Raw genomic sequence first — 16,641 nt, 5'->3', positions numbered from 1 at the left:
AATAATAAATTAGATTAAATGTACTTTGCTAAAAAAATGGTTTACTGGAATAGGCACAAAAAAAAAACATTAAAGAGCTAACATTGCTTGGATTACATGTGTGTTATATACTGTTAATTCAACAGACATATTTTATTAAAAGCATGTAAACCAATAAAATGTTAAAAATAAAAAAGGGAATTAAAACAAGAACAGCAGAACAGTGAAACAATAGAACAATAAAATAAGTCTAATTTGTACCTACATTTAGTGCTTATTCCTCAAAACAGCTTGGTCTGTTCCTTTCAAATGTCCCATAAAACCATTACGGCATATTATATATCCCAAAACCAGGAAATCTAAGTAGTGTTCACTGATTGGTTACAAGCATATTTTACCTTTTAAGGAGCAGGCAAACTAAGCTAACATTTTATATATAAAACAGCCATTTTGTTCATGTGTTCAAGTGTTATCACATGGCTACATTTCCACTACTTCCCCATCCTTAACAGCTCCATATAACTTCCCCCTTTACCTATTTGCCAGTTGCATTTAATTCATGTATCCTCAATTATTATACATTTTAACCAATCTGCTTAAACATGCTTTCAAATATATAATTACACAAGTAACACTTTACAATAAGGTTCATTAGTTAACATTAGTTAACAACATTTGTAAACATGAACTAGAATGAACAATACTTCTACAGCATTTAATAATCTTAGTTACTGTTAATTTCAGCATTTACTAATGCATTATTAAAATATTTTTATTAAAAAGTTGTGTTTGTTAACATTAGTTTGCACTATGAACTAACACAAATAAACAATGAACAACTGTATTTTCATTAGCTTAACAATGATATACAGTGTAATAAATGTATTGTTCATTGCATGTTATTAATACAAGCACCTCCAGTGTTAACACTCCCAGTGTATATAATCTGCACTCAGAGTGTTAAAAAGTAACACTGAAGCAGTGTTAAAGTTGAGATAATTAGTTTAGTAATTGGTGATGATTGAGCATTAATGAAGAACACCTGCTGTTAACAACTGAATCACTGAAAGAAGAAGAAGAACAGAAAAAAGAGATTAGCAGAAATACAAGAACTACAGCTGACTTCAGCCACAGCCTTAGATGAAATCAACACAAGATAAAAGACATTAAATCTCTCAAGATCTCAGCAGAGGATGATTAAACAACTCCATAAACAGCATCACCAACGTTACTAACCAGATTGACTTTAGATGTTGATGTTTTAGTTTTGTTTGAATTACCATTATTGAGGTCAGTGTTTGCTTTAGTTGGGCTCTTGGCCTTTGACTTAAAACAACACAATTTCTTTGGCTGCCATAACTGTGTGTTTGTTTAGACATGCTTTTTATGGCAATCGGGTGTTGATGGTTAGACTTCAATAAAGAAATCACCAGCTTTTACTGACTTTCGTGATCTATTTTGTGAAATTTTAGATTTTGTTCACTTACAGTATAAAGCTTAATCTTTCAGTTTTAAGATTAATCTGAGAGACTTTCAAACGTAAATCTGCATTAGGAGCTTAAAACTGTATTATCATACAGACATCAAGACTCAGTGTATGAATCTCAACAATGGTGACGGTCAACATATTCAGATAAACAGATCAACTGTGAACATCACAAAACACGCTACTAAAAGTCACAACAAAAGAGCAAAACAAAAGGAAATAGTAAGAATAAAAGAAATACTAATACAGCTTTATGTTGATTGTCACCATTGTTGAGATTCTTTCGCTGATTCTTGAAGTCCGTTTTATGAAGAAAAGCTAAGCTTTCAATGCAGAATAAGTTTCAAAAGTATTTCAGATCAATCTTAAAACTGCCAGATCTTAAACTAAGTATATCATAAACTTGGTAACAAAAGTAACTAATAAATCTACTAAATTACATTATTTACTCAAGCCACTATACACTGATTACATCTTTATTGAAACTTAACTAGCCCCGATCACATTTTCTCTTGCTTTTTTTTTTCTTTTTTGCCATAGCTAACATATCTAAACAAACGCACAGTTATTGCAGCCAATGAAATTGTAAAGTTTTAAGTTAAGAGTCAAGAGCCCAACTAAAGCAAACACTGAACTCGATAATGGTAACTAAACTAAAATGTCAAAAAGTCAATCTGGTTGGTAACGTGTGAAGCTGGTGATGCTGTTTATGGCGTTGCTTAATCATCCTCTGCTAAGATCTTGAGAGATTTAATGTCTTCTTTTATCTTGTGTTGATTTCATCTAAGGCTGTGGCTGAAGTCAGTTGTAGTTCTTGTATTTCCACTCATCTCGTCTTTTTCTGTTCTTGTTTCCTTTCTTTCAGTGATTCAGCTTGTTAACAGCAGGTGTTCTACATTAATGCTCAATCGTCACTCAATTACTAAACTAATTACCTCATTATCTTTAACACTGCTTCAGGGTTCCCTTTTTTTAACACTCTGAGTGCAGATTATATATACACTGTTGATTTAACACTGGGGGTTTTACAGCATACCAGAGGCGGAAAATCTAGGGGTCAGAAAGTAAAAGTCCTGCCATATTTTTGATCCACCCATGAACTCAGCAGCTGATTTCACCAGAGGAGGAACCAAGTCATTCCTTTCAAGTCACAAGCAAGTCCTCAAGTCAAATCCCAAGTCCTTAAAGAGTTAAAGTTAATTATATAATTAAGTGACTAATTAAATGATGATTGTGCATTAGTGATGAACACCTGCTGTTATTGAGAATTACTGAGGATCAGATGTTGATGTTTTATTGGTTAAAATTATGCCATCATCATGGAGATCAGTGTTTGCTTTAGTTGGGCTCTTGACCCTTGACTTCTTGTCTTGATTTCTAAATATCTCTCTGTAGCAATGCATGTGGTGCTGTGCACTGAATAACTATGCTTTTACAGCTAGACTGATTGTTTTTTTGTTTTTAATTTGTACGTTTTGAAACATCAAATCTGTGAAACTACAGCATGCAGTTGGAACATGTTGCTCTAATATTTATAATGAATTCATTTGAAATCTACTGTGTGTAATACATACAAACACTTGAACTCTTCTGTTATTTAGACACAAACAGACATCACGAACCAGCATATGAATCTCAACAATGGTGACATCCAACAAAATTCTTCATGCTGCAATGCATACTGGGTAATACCATAGTGAAGTGTTCAGTAATAGCTGAATATCACTCAATAAGTCAAAGCTAGACACCTTCATGATGTTCATTCAAATGAATTAAACACAAAAAACATAAACTGATCTGCTACATCAAGCTTTTGATTCTGCGAGGCACAACAGTTTTTTTTGTGAAACAACATTGCATTTGCTTAGAAGCGAATTACTTTGATGTATTAAAAGGGTCAAGAGCCCAACTAAAGCAAACACTGATCTCCATGATGGTGGCATCATTTTTACCAATAAAACATCAACATCTGATCCTCTGTGATTCTCACTAACAGCAGGTGTTCATCACTTATGCACAATCATCATTTAATTAGTCACTTAATTATCTCATTAGCTTTAACTCTTTGAGGACTTGGGATTTGACTTGAGACTCATTTGTAACTTGAAAGGAATGACTTGGTTCCTCCTCGGGTGAAATCAGCTGCTGAGTTCATGGGTGGAGCAAAAATATGGCAGGACTTTTACTTTCTGACCCCTGGATTGTCCGCCTCTGCTGTGTACATTAACTCATGTTAACAAATGACACCTTATTGTAAAGTGTTACCATTAAACACATGATTAGGGGAAAAAAAGAAAAATAAATCACAGATATTGTTTAAACAGCTAGCAAAAGGCATATTGTTGGATTATCACACAAACAAAGCATAATTATAGCAATACGGGGCCTGAAGGGGCTGTAGCGCAGTGCAGTGCAGGAAGATCAAAAAAAAAAAAAAAAACAGACACTGAATCAACGTGAAAAACAGCTGGTTCAGAATTATTGTTGAGAATGAACCTAGAAATATAAAAAGTTTAAATGAAAAAGAACACAGCATGGATAAAAACATGTATTTCTAATCCAGGATCAATAAAGACTTGTACAATACTGATCTAGATAATAAACAAATCAAAGCAGCACATTACACAAAAGCAAGGCAAGGCAAGTTTATTTAGTGCTTTACATAAAAGGAAGTGAAATAGTCATTAAAAAATAATCACAAAAATAAAAATAAGGAATTAAAAATAATAATAAAACCAAGGAAATTATATAAAATTGATTTAAAATGAATTTAGTTTGGACGTATCACAGTGTTCATTCAACAAATGCACAGCTAAACAGATAAGTTTTGAGTCTTGATTTAAATGTGGCTAATGTTTTAGCACATCTGATTTCTCCTGGAAGCTGGTTCCAACTGTGCGCGGCATAATAGCTAAAAGCGGACTCCCCTTGTTTTGTGTGAACCCTTGGTATTTCTAACTGACTCGATCCTAATGATCTGAGTGGTCTGTTAGGTTTATATTCGGCAGAGGTGGACAGTAACGAAGTAAATTTACTTGAGTATTGTACTTAAGTACACTTTTTGAGTATCTGTATTTTACTCGAGTATTATTTTTTCTGGAAACTTGCGACTTTAACTTCACTACATTTGAAAGACAAATATTGTACTTTTTACTCAACTACATTTATATCAAGGTCCCCAAGTAGAAAGTCGTTATATGTAGCAGTTTTTCCAGTGAGTGCATTTTCAGATTCACTTAACTCTTTTTTTCTGCGAAAATCCGGCCTGCGATCTGCCAGGACCTTCCTGTGTTGCCAAGTCTTACAGTATTTCTAAGCCTGCAGTTTTCTGCTGAGCTTTGAATGAACATTTGGCTGATATTTGTTATGCAAATCTGGCAACCTCGGGATCTTCCCGCTAAACTAATGTAAACGTCCGTGCCACTGCACAGCTAAAAGCGCTTTAAAAAAGGCATGTGTTAACTCGTTAAAGCCCTTTGGAAAATGAACCATGTTTTTACTATAGTAACCATAACTATGGTATTTGCAGTAAAATCACAGTATCCACAAATTTACTATTATCTCACTATAGTAACCTATAGTTTGTTTTCTTTTCAATGTTTGCTTTGTTTGCCTAAAATGAACCATATCATAGACTTCAATATCTCTTTGAAAAAGAACTTTGTAACTTTTAAACAAGTATTATAATGAGTTCAATGTAGCTGTAGGAGTGTTAGATAAGAATAAAGATGATTATCTTCATTCAGTTGTTCCATTTCTATAGGTTTTGTAACATAAAAGCTCTTAATTCCAAAGATAATACAAGCTAATCAGTGTATTCAGTAGGTTGCATTAGTGGCATATGGTATTGTAAATATACAACAATGCGACAATAAAAAAAATGCATTTACATTTCACTTTTGATACTTAAGTACTTTTAAAAACATGTACTTCTGTACTTTCACTTAAGTAAAAATCTGTCTTTACAACTTTCTCTTGTAGTGGAGTAATATTTGACCAGTGGTATCTGTACTTTCACTCAAGTAAGGAAGTTGTGTACTTTGTCCGCCTCTGATAGTCGGTGAGCAAATCTGCAATGTATTTCGGTCCTACGCCATTGAATGATTTGTAAATGAGTAAAAGTACTTTAAAATCAATCCTAAATGAAACTGGAAGCCAGTGTGAGGACCTGAGGACTGGTGTGATATGCTGGTTGTAGTCAGAATCCTGGCAGCAGCATTCTGGATGAGCTACAGCTGTCTAATGGTCTTCTTTGGAAGGCTGGTGAGGAGACCATTACAATAATCCACCCTGCTGGTGATAAAGGCGTGAACTGGTTTCTCCAAGTCTTGACTGGAAACAAAACATCTAGTTCTCGCAATGTTTTTGAGATGATAGTATGCTGATTTAGTTACTGCTTTGATATGACTACTAAAACTCAGGTCTGTCTCCAGAATCACCCCAAGATTTTTGACTTGATTTTTAGTTGATTGACCCCTAGAGTCAAGGTATGCATTCACCTTGATAACTTCATCTTTGTTTCTAAATGCAGTGACTTCAGTTTTCTCCTTGTTTAACTGAAGAAAGTTCTGGCACATCCAACTATTTATTTCATCAATGCATTGGCAGAGGAAGTCAATGGGGTTGTAGTCATTTGGAGATAAGGCTAGGTAAATCTGGGTATCATCAGCGTAGCTGTGATTGGCAATTTGGTTCTTTCTCATTATTTGACTTAGTGGGAGCATATTCAGGCTAAACAAGAGTGGTGCAAGAATTGAGCCTTGTGGGACTCCGCATGTCATGGACTTCCACTTAGACTTATGCTCTCCTATACTCACATAATAACCTCTCCCTTCTAAGTATGACCTGAACCATTCAAGTACCATCCCAGAAAGCCCGACCCAGTTTTCCAGTCTCTCTAGAAGTATGTTATGATCATCAGTGTCAAACACAGAACTAAGATCTAATAGTACCAGCACTGATATTTTGCCAGAATCAAAATTAAAGCGAATATCACTTATTATCTTAATGAGTGCTGTCTCTGTGCTGTGATGCGCTTGGAAACCAGATTGAAAATTGTCCAGGTATCCAAGTAGTTGTTCAGCTGATTAAAAAACGACCTTTTCAATAATCTTACCTATGAAAGGAAGATTTGATATTGATCTATAGTTGCTCAACATGGTGTTATCAAAGATTGCGCTTTTTCAGAAGGGGCTGTTGAAGATATTTTATCTTTAATAAAGAACATGGTCAGAGACAGAGTCTTTTGAAATTTTATTCTTGCAAGAAGGTCAGACAATACAGCAGTGAGCCCTGCAATATGTGTGACAAAGTGAACATGGTTCTCTGCTTTTATACCCTTTTGCCCCATGTTTTCACTAGCTGTCTCCCAATATGTCCATATATGGCTAAGCAAGCGTGTTAAACACATTTGATATGTTTCAATCCTCACGTAACGTCTTCCCGGCATCTCCTGATATCCTGTTTTTCCCTTAGCAAGCAAGAACAAGCAGGTCACCTTAACATATTCTTGTGCAAGGCAGAGAAAGGCTGAAGCAGGCCTCATGTTCCCTGTGCTCAAACAGTTTGCAATAGGAAAGATATATTGTAGTAAATATGTGATTATTAATATGGAATGTGAAATATATATCTGAGTAAATATGAATAATATGCATATAGTAAATATATGTAGGCTAAATATGATCAATAGAAAATGTATCATACAATTCCCCTTTTGTCATTCTTTGACAAGTTTAAGGATACATAGTTATCAGAACATCAAGTGTATGTGCTCCTTTCAAAGCTTTAACATACCCCTTCATTAGCTGATAAGTGAAAAAAGACATTACAAGCTTAAGGCATATATTTTTTTGTGGAGAAAAAAAACAAAACACATACAAATCTCCTGACATACAAGCAAGGATCAGGGGAAACACCATCTCTTCAATAATCTTCTGTTTACTGTACCTCATACTATGCATACCGACCTGTTTGTACCCCTTTCATTAAACAAATTTAAGTTTACTCAGTATCAGAATCAGTAAAGTCAACATTGGCATACACTCTAAAAAATGCTCGGTTAAATATAACCCAACGCCGGGTTAAAAAGGAACGAACTCTGCGGTTGGGTTGTTTTGACCCAGCAGTTGACAGAGGTGGAAAGTCCGGGGATCAGAAAGTAAAAGTCCTGCCATATGTTTATTCCAACTCAGCAGCTGATTTCACCAGAGGAGGAACCAAGTCATTCCTTTCAAGTCACAAGCAAGTCTCAAGTCAAATCCCAAGTCCTCAAAGAGTTAAAGTTAATGATATAATTAAGTGACTAATTAAATGACGATTGTGCATAAGTGATGAACACCTGCTGTTATTGAGAATTATTGAGGATCAGATGTTGATGTTTTATTGGTTAAAATGATGCCACCATCATGGAGATCAGTGTTTGCTTTAGTTGGGCTCTTGACCCTTGACTTTTTATGTTAGATATCTGTCTGTAGCAATGCATGTGGTGTTGTGAAGCAAAAAGATTGATGCTGTGCACTGAATAACTATGCTTTTACAGCTAGATAATTTTTTATATTTTTAATTTGTATGTTTTGAAACATCAAACCTGTGAAACTAAAGCATGCAGGTGGAACATGTTGCTCCAATACTTATAATGAATTAATATGAAATCTACTGTGTGTAATACATACAAACACTTGAACTCTTCTGTTATTTACATTTTACATTTACATTTAGTCATTTTGCAGACGCTTTTATCCAAAGCGACTTACAATTGGCGAATACATGAAGCGATTCATCTTGAAGAGGCAATCCGACAAACAAAGTGCTTGTAATACCAAGTCTCAGGTATTGTTTAAATAAGTACAAGCTAGCAAGGGAAGGAATAAATAAGGAGAAAGAGTTTTTTTTTTTTTATGTGTAAGGTGAAGTCAAGTAGTGTCGAAAGAGATGAGTTTTCAGCTGTTGCTTGAAGATTGACAGGGATCCAGCACTCCGAATATGGGTGGGAAGATCATTCCACCAGCCAGGAATGGTGAACGAGAATGTTCTGGAGAGTGATTTTGAGCCTCTTTGTGATGGTACCACAAGGCGTCGCTCACTAGCAGATCTCAGACTTCTGGAGGGGATGTAGATTCTTAATAGTGAGTGCATGTAGGCGGATGCTGAGCCTGTGGTTGTTCTATAAGCAAGCATCAGTGTCTTGAACTTGATGCGAGCTGCGATTGGTAGCCAATGTGATGAGATAAAGAGAGGTGTGACATGGGCTCTTTTGGGTTCCTTGAAGACCAGTCATGCCACCGCATTCTGAATCATTTGTAGAGGTTTGATTGTGTTTCATGGAAGTCCAGCCAGAAGAGCATTGCAGTAGTCCAGCCTAGAAATGACAAGGGCCTGGACAAGAAGTTGTGCAGCATGCTCCGTCAGAAAGGGCCTGATCTTTCTGATGTTGTGTAGTGCAAACCTGCAAGATCGAGCAGTCTTTGCAATGTGGTCTTTGAAGGTCAGCTGGTCATCAAAGATTACACCAAGATTTCTGACTGAAGTTGATGGGGTAATTGTTGATGAACCTAACTGGATCGTGATGTCATGCTGTAGAGTCAGAGCGGCGGGAAAGACAAGAAGCTCAGACTTTGCCAGGTTGAGCTGAAGGTGATGTTCTTTCATCCAAGCCGAGATGTCCGCCAGGCAACCTGAGATCCTTGCAGCTACCGTTGGATCATCTGGTTGAAAGGAGAGATAGAGCTGTGTGTCATCAGCATAGCAGTGGTAGGAGAATCCATGTGCCTGTATGATGGGACCCAGTGATGTAGTGTATGTGGAGAAGAGGAGGGGTCCAAGAACCGATCCCTGAGGAACCCCAGTGACCAGTGTATGTGCTTTGGATACCTCCCCTCCCCAGGCCACCCTGAAAGACCTACCAGTGAGATAGGATTCAAACCAGCGAAGTGGAATTCCAGCGATGCCCAGTGATGAGAGGGTGGAGAGGAGTATCTGATGATTGACAGTGTCAAACGCGGCAGATAGATCCAGCAGAATGAGGACTGATGATTTGGAATGGGCTTTTGCACTGCAGGGCTTCAGTGACCGAGAGAAGCGCAGTCTCAGTTGAATGGCCACTCCTGAAACCTGACTGTTTAGCGTCCAGTTTGTTGTTCTGTGAAAGAAACAATGAGACCTGGTTGAAGACAACACGTTCAAGTGTTTTCGCTATGAATGGAAGGAGAGAGACAGGTCTATAGTTTTCTATAAGAGAAGTGTTTAATGTAGGTTTTTGAGCAGTGGTTACCCGAGCCTGCTTGAACGCAGTGGGGAAGATGCCTGTGAGGAGGGATGTGTTGATGATGTGTGTGAGTGCGGTAGGCGTGGGAGAGATTGCTTGCAGAAGGTGCGAGGGATTGGGTCAAGAGGACATGTTGTAGGATGGTTGGAGAGGAGAAGTTTGGATACTTCAGCCTCCGTCAGGGGACGGAAGGAGAAGATGGGAGTTTTAGCAGTGGATGTGGTTGGTTGGGGGTCCTGTGTGCGTGGAGGTGAGAACTGATCACTGATCGATCTAGTTTTGTCTGTAAAAAAGTAGCAAAGTCATCAGCTGTAATAGAAGTGGTGGGAGGTGGTGGAGGGGACAGAGGAGAGAATTAAATGTTCTGAAGAGATTACGCATGTCTGGAGCGCTGTTGATCTTGTTGTGGAAATGTGAGGATTTGGCAGTGTGGACATCAGCAGAGAAAGATGAGAGCAGAGACTGATACCTACTTAGGTCCGACGGGTTGTTTGATTTGTGCCATTTTCTCTCTGCCGCTCTGAGTTTAGTCCGATGTTCACGAAGAACATCAGATAACCAGGGGTTAGAAGGGGCAGCCCGTGCTGACCTAGAGGAGAGAGGCAAATGTCGTCTAGACAAGAAGTTACGGTAGAGCATAAAGTTTCAGTAGCTGCGTTTACATCCAGAGATGAGAAATGGGTAGGTGAGGGAAGAGAGGAGGATACTACAGAGGAAAGATGGGAGGGAGAAAGGGAGCGAGGTTTCGTCTAAAAGTAACCGGTAGGGGGTTGGTGGCACATGGGTGGCAAAATGTAGTGTAAATGTAATGAAGAAATGGTCCGAGATATGTAGCGGTTGTACCAGAATGTTATCTGCAGTACAATTGCGTGTAAATTAAATCAAGTTGGTTGCCTGATTTGTGCGTGCTAGTAGTGGTAAGGCGATTGAGATCAAATGAAGCTAGGAATGAGTGGAAGTCTGTAGCATAAGGCTTGTCTAGGTGAATGTTGAAATCACCAAAGACTAAGAGTGGAGTGCCATCCTCCACGAAAGAGGACAACAACCCGTCCAGCTCCTCTAGGAAGGTGGCTAGAATTTGTCCAGGGGGACGGTAGATTACCACAATCTGGAGTTTTATCGGAGCTGATACAGTAATGGCATGATATTCAAATAAGTAGTAATTGCATAGGGTAGAGCGGGTTGAGTATTTCCAATTTTTTGAAACGAGCAGGCCAGTACCCCCACCCCGACCAACTTGACGCGAAGTGTGAGAGAAAGAGAAATTAGTAGAGAGAGCAGCTGGGGTTGCTGAGTCTTCTGGACGAATCCAGGTCTCAGTCAAGCCCAAGATGCTGAGAGTGGATTTGAAAGAAAAGGCAGAAATGAAGTCAGCTTTGTTGACGGCTGACTGACAATTCCAGAGACCCACCGAGAAAGCCAGAGGTGTAGTGGAAGATGTAGAGATAGGGCGTAGGTTAGCAGGATTACGTTGCCGTCTGCGAGTGATGTTAGAGCGTGGCTGAGAGAGAACCGGAATGTTTTGGAGACACATGATAGAGGTAGAAGGAAAGAGGATAGGAAAGCAGAGTGTGTGAGTAAGAAAAAAAGATACTTAAGAGTGTAGCTCGGTGTCGTTGCTCGGTTAAAGTCGCGCAGGAAATAGTCGCAGGTCTTTACACTCCTCAGTCTTCACACGAGGAGGCTGAACACGAAGGCTGAACGCTTCCACAGACGCTTCCGCGTCAGCGCACAGACCTCAAACAAATACACAGTCTAGAGTGAAAAAAAAGCTGTAGTCGCTTTTAATTAGAACAACCACCAGCCAATCGCAGGGCAATGGCTCAAATCGAAACTAACACTTCGAACTTAAGTGCAGGAAATGAGTTTAAGCTAAAGGGGCAGTTATTATAATGACCAGTACGTGCAATCAAAAATATAAACCACAACGAAAAAGCAGAATACAAATAGGTAGGAAACGAACTATTCTTTCCTAGCAGCAAGTAATTAATTTAAACAACAGAGCTAAGAACAAGTATTAAAACACTTACGCACTGCCGTCCGTCTCTTCTGGTGACTAATCGCCTTCTCCCTTATAAAACTTATAAAAAAAAGAGATGCTGCATGGTCTAAAGCAAAGAAAACTAAAAATCAAATGGACTGGATAAATTATAGAACATTAAGAAATAATTGTACAAAATTAGTAAAAAGATCTAAATGTGATTATTATTTAAATATGATAAATGAGAATATTAATGATCCATCTTCTTTTTGGAAATTGACCAAATCAGTTTCTGGTCAAAAAACTTTTACCAGTCTACCTGATTATTTAAAATTAAATGAGAGTATAATTAAACATAAAGAGAATATTGTAAATGCTTTTAATTGACATTTTATTTCGGGGGCAGAGACCCACAATTGTAGTAATTTAATTAAACAAGAAAATGTGGAAGCTACTTCATGTTATACTACTCAGAGTCAGCAGTTTAATTTTATTCCTATTTTAGCTACACAAGTTCGTGGAGTTCTATCTAATTTGGATATTAAAAAATCAGCAGGGCCTGACAAAATAGAACATTCTTTTTTTTTTTTTTTCTGCAGACCTTATAACAGAGCCCATTACATCTATTTTTAACTTGAGTTTAACCTAAAATGTTATTCCTCGTGCATGGAAATCCGCGTCAGTTTTACCTTTGTAAAAAGCTGGTGACCCATCAGTTTTGGATAATTATCGGCCAATTAGCAGGTTGTCTGTGTTGGCAAAAGTATTTGAATCTTTTGTTAATGATCAAGTGAAACAGTTCTTAACCAAAAATAAAATATTAAACAAATTTCAGTCAGGCTTTAGATCAGGTCATAGTACTATTACAGCAGCTATGCTGGTTACAAATGATATTGTTAAATATCTAGATAGTAAACAACATTTCGCAGCATTATTTGTAGATCTTTCTAAAGCATTTGACTCTGTAGATCATAAACTTTTATTACAGAGATTAAGTTATATAGGTTTTAGCTAGGGATGTGCCCGAAGCCGAATACCTTATTCGGAAAGGCACGGATAATGGCTTCAAAACGAATAACGGATTTATCCGAATAACAGAAAAAATATTCGGCAGACCAGTGTTAATTTTGACAAGAAATTTTAATTTAGTTTTAGTCTTAGTCTTTTGACTATAATTCTTTTTAGTTTTAGTCAAGTTTTAGTCATCTGATTTGTTTTAATTTTAGTCGACTAAAATTGCTTGGTATTTTAGTCGACTAAAATTGCTTGGTATTTTAGTCGACTAAAATAAGACTAAAATCAATAACAGATTTACTAGACAATTTTTTACCGCTGGTATAGGAAACAAACTATGTAAAACACAAATAAAACACAAATGTAACTTTATTTCAACACAACTGTCTTTATTTCAACACAACTGTGTCTTTATTTCAATTCAAAAGCTTTTATGCAGCAGCAACAAACACTGTCATGGTAATGTAAACAATAACTAGCTGCCAATTCACCATCAATAAAAGAAAAATAAAGTTAGGTCCAGGACCTTAAAGCTTACAGCTGAGCTGAACAATAAGTGCAAACAGCTTTAATTTGAATCTAAAGTGCACTGAACGACATTTTCTTCTTGCTACCACAATGCTGGCATTTCAACCACAGAATACTAACACTTATTTACCTCTATTCATTTTCAAGAAAGCACTTCGTGCTAAAGTGACTTTTGCTCTGTTACGCTTTCCCCTGGTTAGGTCACCTGTGACACTGAAAACCCTCTCCGCAAAAGCTTGCGGCCGGCATTGCTAACAGATCTAATGCTAATGGTTTCAAGCTGTGATAAAATGTGTCACATTTCCCAAGCCAAAACTGGATTCCTGAATCACAAGTAATGGGCTGTGAGAGCTCCTCCTTGTACTTGCTTAGTTGCTGCCTGATGCTACATGTGGAGGACTTTGGTTTAGGCTTTGCACGGCATTTGGACAGAAATCTGAAGACTGGCTGCCTTGAGGAGGATGATGGTGGTCCAGGGTCAGGCTCTGGTCCATTCAGTTCCTCGACCTCCACATCATCATCAGGGTGAGTCTCTTGACTCTGAGTGCACTGGACAACATACCCCTCTGCCTGCTTAAAAAGTTCCTGAACACTGTCATCAGCCACATCAAGGAGAGTATCAGATACAGTAGGGTTGAGAAAGAAAGCAGCAGCAACAAGTGGAGAGAACTTTTCATCTGATGGATCTAATGCCCAGGCAAAGCGCTGGTTCAAATTGACTTTCATTTTTCGCGCTAGAGTGGCAAAATCCCGATGATTTGTGTTTTCTTCAAAATCAGTAAGGTGGCTATGTAAATCTAAGAGGGCAGGGACGATCAGTGACATAGACATCGTGTCACTCTGAAGAGTCTGTGTGTGTTCGGCAAAAGGCAACAGGAGTTCATGCAATGAGCTGAGCTTCTGCCACTCACTAGAGAGTAAGTTGTCCCACCCCATCTCATTCGCTATTTCGCAAAGAGGATCTTTAACTTTGAGGAGTCGTGTAATCATGTAATATGTACTTGACCAGCGCGTGGGACAATCATTCACAACAATTAGGCCACACTTATCCAAAATCTTCTGTGTAGCAACAGATGACTTGCGAAAGAGCTTCACAATTGATCGTGCTTTGTCAAGGAGTCGCTTCACACTTGCCTCCTTGTTTAGCATGTGGACCACAAGCTGCAGCGTGTGAACCACACATGGCATCCGTTCTATATCCATCTCCATGTTTTGATAGCTACCAAAAAGAAAGTAAAAATATCAGGTAAATGAGGTAATACATTAACTTACTGTCAAATTAAATTATGAATAAAAGTGGTTTACCGATGGTCTTCAATCTCCTCCTCTGAATCACTTTCACCTCGGGGGGACTCCTCTTCATCATCTGAGCTAGCCTCTTCTTCTTCTTGAGTACTGTGTTTAAATGCTGCTACCATATTGCTACCATTGTCCGTTATTACAGTCACAATTTTGTCATTTGAAATGCCCCATTCCTGCATGCACTTATCCACGCAGGCCTTAATGGACTGGGCAGTGTGTGGATGGGCAACTTGTTCAAGAGCAAGCAGGATGTGTTCTGGATTGTTTTGATCAACACAAAAAAAGCAACAACTTATGCCAAGGAATGATGCAGACAGTCCCTTTTTAGTCCATAGGTCAATTCCAATTGACACTTTACGAGCACCACACAGTCGTTTCTTAAACTTTGTCTTTTCTTCGTCATATTGTTTTTCAATCAAATTACTTATCTTTGTTTTCTTTGGCACTGTCAGCTTCTTATCAAATGTTTCTTTCATGAGAATAAAATCCTCATCTTCTACTGTAGTGAGTGGTAACCCTGAACGTCCGATCCATTTTGCTATAGCCTCCTCTTTTACTTGCTGTTCTCTGGCATTGCTGTTGTACTTTGTAGTACCTAACAGTGCTTCTGCAATGTTTTGATTGGATATTTTTGCCTTTTTTGCGCTTGGTTCACCACCTTCATCAGGAGACTTCTGTAGCTGTGACATAAAAAAGGAAAATAGTTTAAATACATTTATATTATTTATTCATTGCAATCACTTTATTTGCACAAGCAGTACATATTAAAGCACTAAACGCAAATAAAAGAGTGAAAAAGTAAATATAATAAGTTGGCAGCTAGCTAGGTGGATAAAAAAATGTAACAAGATTTTATAAGGTATTCCTTTGTCTAGCAATATTGTACATGTATGTTTTAAATACCACAATATTGCTAGATTAGTATGTATAATGCTATGATGTGAACAGTCACGTTTCACATGACTAATCTATAAATATTTGTGATATTGTCAACAAGTAGCCTAGAACATTATGAAATATACTAAACATTAGTATTAATCAAATGTATGTAGCATAATTTTATGTATTTGTATGTTGCTCTCATCTAACCTGAAGGGTCTATTTTACAGTACTTTTCAGTTCGTAATATTTAATGTTACAACATCTACGCACTGCAGTCTTCCAATTTTGTTTAGCTCAAAAGAAATCGTTGTGAATTTACCTTTGAGAAAATGTCCGGGTGGCTCGTCTGTAAATGTCTTTTCAAATTGGTTGTGTTCTTGCCACTAATGACCGTTCCGCATGCTTTACACTTTGTTTTGTTTTGTTCGTCGTCAAACGTGAAGTGTGCCCACAAGTCTCCTTCTTTTCTCCCGGCTGTGGACATGTTGTCGCTTTTTAGACATCGTCTCTTGAATGCCGTCTTCCGGAGCTCGGTCAAAGATTGGCTCTGATTGGTTCTCTTCTCATGCAGTCTCGCCTGTTCCATTTTGCCGATTGGTTCTTTTGTTCATTCTTCACATCTCTCCCGTCAGCTGATTGTATTTTCGTCACCGTCTATTTTCGTCTCGTCCTTTTTCCGTTGACGATAATGTCAATCAATTTAGTCATAGTTTTAGTCTCCATCAGTGACATTTTTTTTAGTTTTCGTTTCGTTTTCGTCCGCAAAAATATATTCGTGACGAAAATAATGACGAAAATATTTAGTCAACGAAATTAACACTGCGGCAGACACAAACACATGTTTGAGGTCTGCGGTTGTTAAGATTTGTGCAATAATAATGGCTAGTACTGCTTTGATAGCGTTTGACACAAATAATCGTACAGATAATATCATGGTGAATGTGGTCTCCTCAGCAATAAACTATCCGCGCGCTCCTTTTTTGATTGCTGCTGTCAGTGCCAGCGAAGCAGTGTTGCCAGATATTGTTACAAAAAACAAACACAACCAATCTGCTGAAAAATGCACCAAAATAAGTTTAAATCTTGTATTTTGCAAATAGGATACATAATCTCTAACCTCAACCTTCATCTTCCCACTTTATTAATGACCTAATTACTTTATTAACGCTGTTACATTAAGTATTAAAACAAGTCCAGCAACGTTTA

General features: G+C 37.8%; 1 protein-coding gene across 1 annotated transcript in view; it reads right to left on the bottom strand.

The window, feature by feature from the left end:
* The window catches only part of LOC131520848 (uncharacterized), a 45,180-nt gene extending 29,159 nt beyond the window's left edge, over positions 1 to 16,021 (bottom strand). The window contains exons 1-3 of the mRNA XM_058745360.1: positions 15,755 to 16,021; positions 14,557 to 15,233; positions 13,457 to 14,470 (exon numbers count right to left, since the gene is read on the bottom strand). Of these exons, the coding sequence (XP_058601343.1) occupies positions 13,457 to 14,470; positions 14,557 to 15,233; positions 15,755 to 16,021 (1,958 nt within the window). The remainder of the gene's footprint in view (positions 1 to 13,456; positions 14,471 to 14,556; positions 15,234 to 15,754) is intronic.
* Positions 16,022 to 16,641: the final 620 nt, after the last annotated feature.

The sequence above is a fragment of the Onychostoma macrolepis genome, chromosome 15 (assembly GCF_012432095.1).
Source record: "Onychostoma macrolepis isolate SWU-2019 chromosome 15, ASM1243209v1, whole genome shotgun sequence".
NCBI classification, from domain to species: Eukaryota; Metazoa; Chordata; class Actinopteri; order Cypriniformes; family Cyprinidae; genus Onychostoma; species Onychostoma macrolepis.
This window is presented reverse-complemented; position numbering and strand designations above follow the sequence as displayed.